This window comes from Salvia splendens, chromosome 3, assembly GCF_004379255.2.
Source record: "Salvia splendens isolate huo1 chromosome 3, SspV2, whole genome shotgun sequence".
Lineage (NCBI taxonomy): Eukaryota > Viridiplantae > Streptophyta > Magnoliopsida > Lamiales > Lamiaceae > Salvia > Salvia splendens.
The window spans coordinates 34,289,375-34,294,143 of NC_056034.1; the positions used below are offsets into that span (position 1 = coordinate 34,289,375).

The following is a 4,769-nucleotide window of genomic DNA, read 5'->3' on the forward strand; positions in this document are numbered from 1 at the left end:
AAATGGCTTATTTCTATGGAACGGAGGAGTATTTAGAGAAATACGGTATCAACTTTTATCCTGCAAAATGATCGAATAAAAGAAGTTCACAAATCCAGAGATCATCTACCTTGATTTTTGGTGTTGCAATATTTCGCCCCTGCATAATTAATTATTGCAAACCCCATAAAGCAAATGAATTAAATACAATTAATCCAGAGAAATTCATGCAGTTCCTTGTCACGTTATCCATAAAATAATAAGAATCACAACGAAATAAAATAATAGGACTGAACTAATCCAAATGTAGAAAATAAATGCAGAAACCCTAGAAAGGATTGCAAGTCTTTATAGGCTCTTCTTCAAGCATCACATCATCATCTTCCTACCTATAAAACCAAGTCTTCCCTTCCCACAACAATCAACAACATAAAAAGTTTTCAATCTTGGAAAAAAGCCATGGGAAGAGCTCCATGCTGCGACAAAGCGAACGTAAAGAAGGGGCCGTGGTCACCTGAGGAAGACGCGAAGCTCAAAGCCTACATCGAGAAATATGGCACCGGTGGAAACTGGATCGCGCTTCCTCAGAAAATCGGTACATAGTTAAGAAATTGAGTAAGAAATATATTTAATTTTTTGTATAAATATAAAGGTGTTGTTTGTTTGGCGTAGGGCTGAAGAGATGTGGGAAGAGCTGCAGATTGAGATGGCTGAATTACTTGAGGCCTAACATCAAACACGGCGGATTCACCGAGGAAGAAGACAACATCATCTGCAGCCTCTATATCAGTATCGGAAGCAGGTATTTGTCTAATTAATTTATGCTTGTCGTTTCTCAATTTGTATGATTCTTTTCATTTTTATTCTTTTTTTTTGAAGGATTTAATTTGATGTGCAATTTCCGATCTTATAAGTAATTAAAATTTCATTGAAATTAGATGGTCCATAATTGCTGCACAGCTCCCCGGGAGAACAGACAACGACATCAAGAACTACTGGAACACGAGGCTGAAGAAAAAACTACTAGGGCGGCGTAAGCAATCGAACAAGAGGCAGGAAATGAAAGACGCGAATGAAGACGACAGCTTGCAGAATCTAAGCAATTCAGCCATGGAAAGGCTTCAGCTTCACATGCAGCTTCAAAACCCTTTCTCCCTCTTCAACAATCCAGCCCTCTGGCCTAAGATGAATCATCACAATCACAGTCAAGATCAAGACGCCATAGTCGCGGCTGATCAAAATTATATTCCTTTGAAAGGCGATGAGGTTCATGAGATTAATTGTGTCAATGGCTTCTCGTCTTCGGAGAGCTCGTTCGCCTTGAACGGGGAAGGAAGTAGTGTTGTTGAGAATAGTGGGGGGATGCATATGAGTGCATCAGGGTTTCCTAATGCTGAACTCGACGATCTTTTGAACGATGGATCGTCGAGTTTTCTTCGGGAGGAGGGGGACGGGTCGAAGGGGAATCAAGCGTGGTGGCCGAATGAGTTCGACGCGGCCGTGTCCGGCTTCAGCCAGTGGGGGTCGACGAGTTTGGTTCATGATCAATCTGCAGGGAATTTTCAAGATTATTCCGACATTGGCTATAATATGCATTAGTGTACTAATTATATATGTGATCATATGGTAGGAGTTTTATTATCATTTGTTATTGTTATATTGTGATAAACGATGGAGAGGGAAGTGGGAAGGAGATGATAGATCATGTTGTAAAGTGGGATAATAATAATGTTGTGTTCATTTTATCATCGGAGATTTATATTTCACTTTATTTTTGAAAGGTTTTAATCTACCGATTGCAAATTGAGAACAAGCTAACGAGGTTTGAGAGCGAATGCACGTAAACGAAAAGGAACTTTATTGAATCGAAGCTCTCAACTCTCTATCTTCCGATGTTTGAGCTATCATATACTTAACAAACTCCACCTCGATTGCTCAATCACCACGCAAACTATAACCTGCACAGATTCACCAATCTAATGCATAGATGAAACTTTTCTTTAGGCAACGACTTAGTGAGCATATCGGCTGGATTCTCGGCCTTAGGCACCTTAAAAACCTTCACCTTTCCCTTTTCTATTTCTTAAAAGCAAACGCACGTCAATGTACTTGCTTCTTTCATGGTAGGCCTGATGTTTGGCTAAACATAGAGCACTATTATTGTCGCTGCCAACTGTTACTACCTTTTGCTTCAAATCAAAATCTTCCAACGTCCCCTTTAGCCTAAAGCTTCCCGCCAAGAGCTTACGTATGTACTCCCTCGTTCCACTCAAGATGTTCACATTCTTGTGTGACGCTGGATTTTAGGAGGAGTTGTTAATTGTTAGGTTGAGTAAGTAGAGATAAAATGGGAGTTGAATATTTAATGAAAATAAAAGACAGAGTGATTTATTTACAAATATAGAAAGTGACATCTTAAGGGGGACGGATGGACTAGAATTTTGTTTCCAACTATCAACTAAAAAAATTGTGATTCCAACTATAGTAACAATGATTAAGATAATACTCTCTCCTTCGTAATAAGTTGTCAACTTTGTCTTGGCGTGGGTTTTAAGCAATATGATGAAAAGAGAGTTGAAAAATAGTGGGTTGTGGATTCCATTTTTATATATTTGTTTTATACTCCCTCCGTCCCATAATAGATGTTACACTTTTCTTTTTAGTTTGTCACATAAAAGATGTTACATTTTTTTTGAAAAAAGTTCTCTCTCACATTAATATAAATATATTATTTTCTCTCTCCACCTAACACACAAAACATCTTCTAAAATCCCGTGCCATTCTCCAACTAAGTCATCTATTATGGGACAGAGGGAGTAATAGAATGTGATTGTAATGAGTTAGTGAAAAGTGGAATCCACTTATTATAAATGAAAAAAGTAAAGTGGACAATATTTAGTGGACAAACCGAAATAGCAAAAGCGGACAACTTATTATGGACGGAGGGAGTAATAGTATAATGCTAATAAATACATAAATTAATAGTGCGAATATATACATAATAAATAGTTCAATGTACTGAGGTCAAGGTCCCAGGTTCTTCTCCATTGTGACCCGGGTTATAGATTTCTATTCATTTGCAAAAATGTACTCCTTCCGTCCCATTGAAGATGACTCACTTTCTTTTTTGGTTTGTCCCAACCAAGATGACATGTTACTAAAATTGGAAATACCTTTCTCTCTACTTTATCATTTCTTTTACTTTACTCTCTCCACTTAACATGCAAAATAAAGCTGCATAAAATCTCATGCCGCCTAAAGAATGGATTATCTTCTTTAGGATGGAGGGAGTAGTTTAAAAGAATCCAATTTTATAAACAATTGAATAATTCTTGACTCTCAAGTCTCAACTCATGAAAACTGTCAAGCCCAATTAAGTCAATAATATCTGACCCAAATCCATTCCTCTATATATTCCGAAAACCCACTTAATGAAAAGAGATGTTCCCTAGTATTTGGAGGAGCTACAAGAATAGAAGAGGTAACAAAAGTATTTAATTATAATATAATTTTTTTAATAATAATAACAATAATAATAATCATGATGATAATAATAATGATTATTAGGTGTGCTGGATTAATTAAAATCTTGCTTCTTTTGGTTATTTCTTTTGTGGAAAGCTGAATTGTATACAGTTGGATATTAATTAGTGGGTTGGATATTACCTTATATACATCTTACAAACCAAAATAATCTTCATAAACAAAACTAGACATCAAACAGCTGGAATCCCACGAAAATTACCTCCCATAAAACCAAACAACACAAACCACTTAAAAAAAACAACTTATTTTCTCCATGCATGCTATGCCCAATACTCACAAACACAAAACAAACGCAAAAGTCCTTCATTTTTCCTCTTCTTCTCTCTCTCAAGTAGTAAAATTACAAACAGATTAATGTCAAAATCCTACATCAGCATCATCACCATGTTCCTCATTTCTCCATTCACTATATCATGTACACATCAATCCTCTACTACAATATTTTTTTAAGTATCATCAGCTTATTAATATTGTGAGTATGTTATAGGTTGGAAAATACATCCGGAGCGATGCAAGCCGGGGAGTATCGAGATATATCAATGGGCGTCGGGATTCGCAAGACTTCATATTCCCAAATACACAGTGCAGATAGCGAACGAGGCATGGCGTGTTAAGGGAGTTTACCTTCGCCTCAACAACCCTCATTAATCTGAAAGTTTTTCGTCGCCTAGATATGGCAAACTGTCTCCTCAATGATGGTGGGATTATTTTTCCGGGACAAGTCATTAATTTTGAGTATTCCAATATACTTCCTTTTCCTTTGCTTGTTACCAGTTTGAAATGTGTATGATTTTGGTGTCTTTGAAAGATACTTCCTCCGTCCATATTTGCTATTTTGGGATGTCCCTTAAAAATAGACCAATTCTATTTAAGTAAACGTTTTTCTTTTTAATGAGGTGAGTCTTATTCTCCAATAACAATACTTGAATCATTTTTTCTTTCTATCTCTCTCTTACTTAACAATTGAGCATTAAAATTCATAGCGTTTCAAATGTTGTTTATTTTTTAGGGACGGAGGGAGTAAATATTTTTTTAGTGGTCATACATTAGTATATTTGAGTTTAAATGTTTGGAATCAATTGCATCACCACTTACGAGTCATTTGGATAAGAATTTATTCAACTAAGGATTGTGATAAATTCACATAATAGTTATTATATATTCCCTTTATTCATGAAAATTTATCACTTATTTCTATTTTTATCGGTCCCTAAAATTTGTTCACCTTTCGCTTTTACTCTCTC

The 4,769-nt window shown here is 36.0% G+C and overlaps 1 protein-coding gene and 1 long non-coding RNA gene across 2 annotated transcripts; both read left to right on the forward strand.

Moving 5' to 3' along the window:
- The first annotated feature begins 296 nt into the window (after nucleotides 1-296).
- Nucleotides 297-1,750, forward strand: LOC121794005 (transcription factor MYB36-like). Its single transcript, XM_042192016.1, has 3 exons — nucleotides 297-574; nucleotides 652-781; nucleotides 918-1,750. The coding sequence occupies exons 1-3, from the start codon at nucleotides 439-441 to the stop codon at nucleotides 1,576-1,578; spliced, it is 927 nt and encodes a 308-aa protein (XP_042047950.1). The 5' UTR covers nucleotides 297-438; the 3' UTR covers nucleotides 1,579-1,750.
- A 1,950-nt stretch (nucleotides 1,751-3,700) lies between these two features.
- LOC121793925 lies at nucleotides 3,701-4,397 on the forward strand. Its single transcript, XR_006049195.1, has 2 exons — nucleotides 3,701-3,940; nucleotides 4,013-4,397. It is a non-coding gene; the product is annotated as an uncharacterized LOC121793925 (long non-coding RNA).
- The last annotated feature ends 372 nt before the right edge of the window (nucleotides 4,398-4,769 follow it).

Excerpts from the sequence above, each read along its gene's own strand:
- LOC121794005 (XM_042192016.1), top strand. The coding sequence starts at position 439 with ATGGGAAGAGCTCCATGCTGCGACAAAGCGAACGTAAAGAAGGGGCCG. Across the intron at positions 575-651 it reads CGCGCTTCCTCAGAAAATCG|GGCTGAAGAGATGTGGGAAG; the intron begins GTACATAGTTAA and ends TGTTTGGCGTAG. Across the intron at positions 782-917 it reads TATATCAGTATCGGAAGCAG|ATGGTCCATAATTGCTGCAC; the intron begins GTATTTGTCTAA and ends CATTGAAATTAG.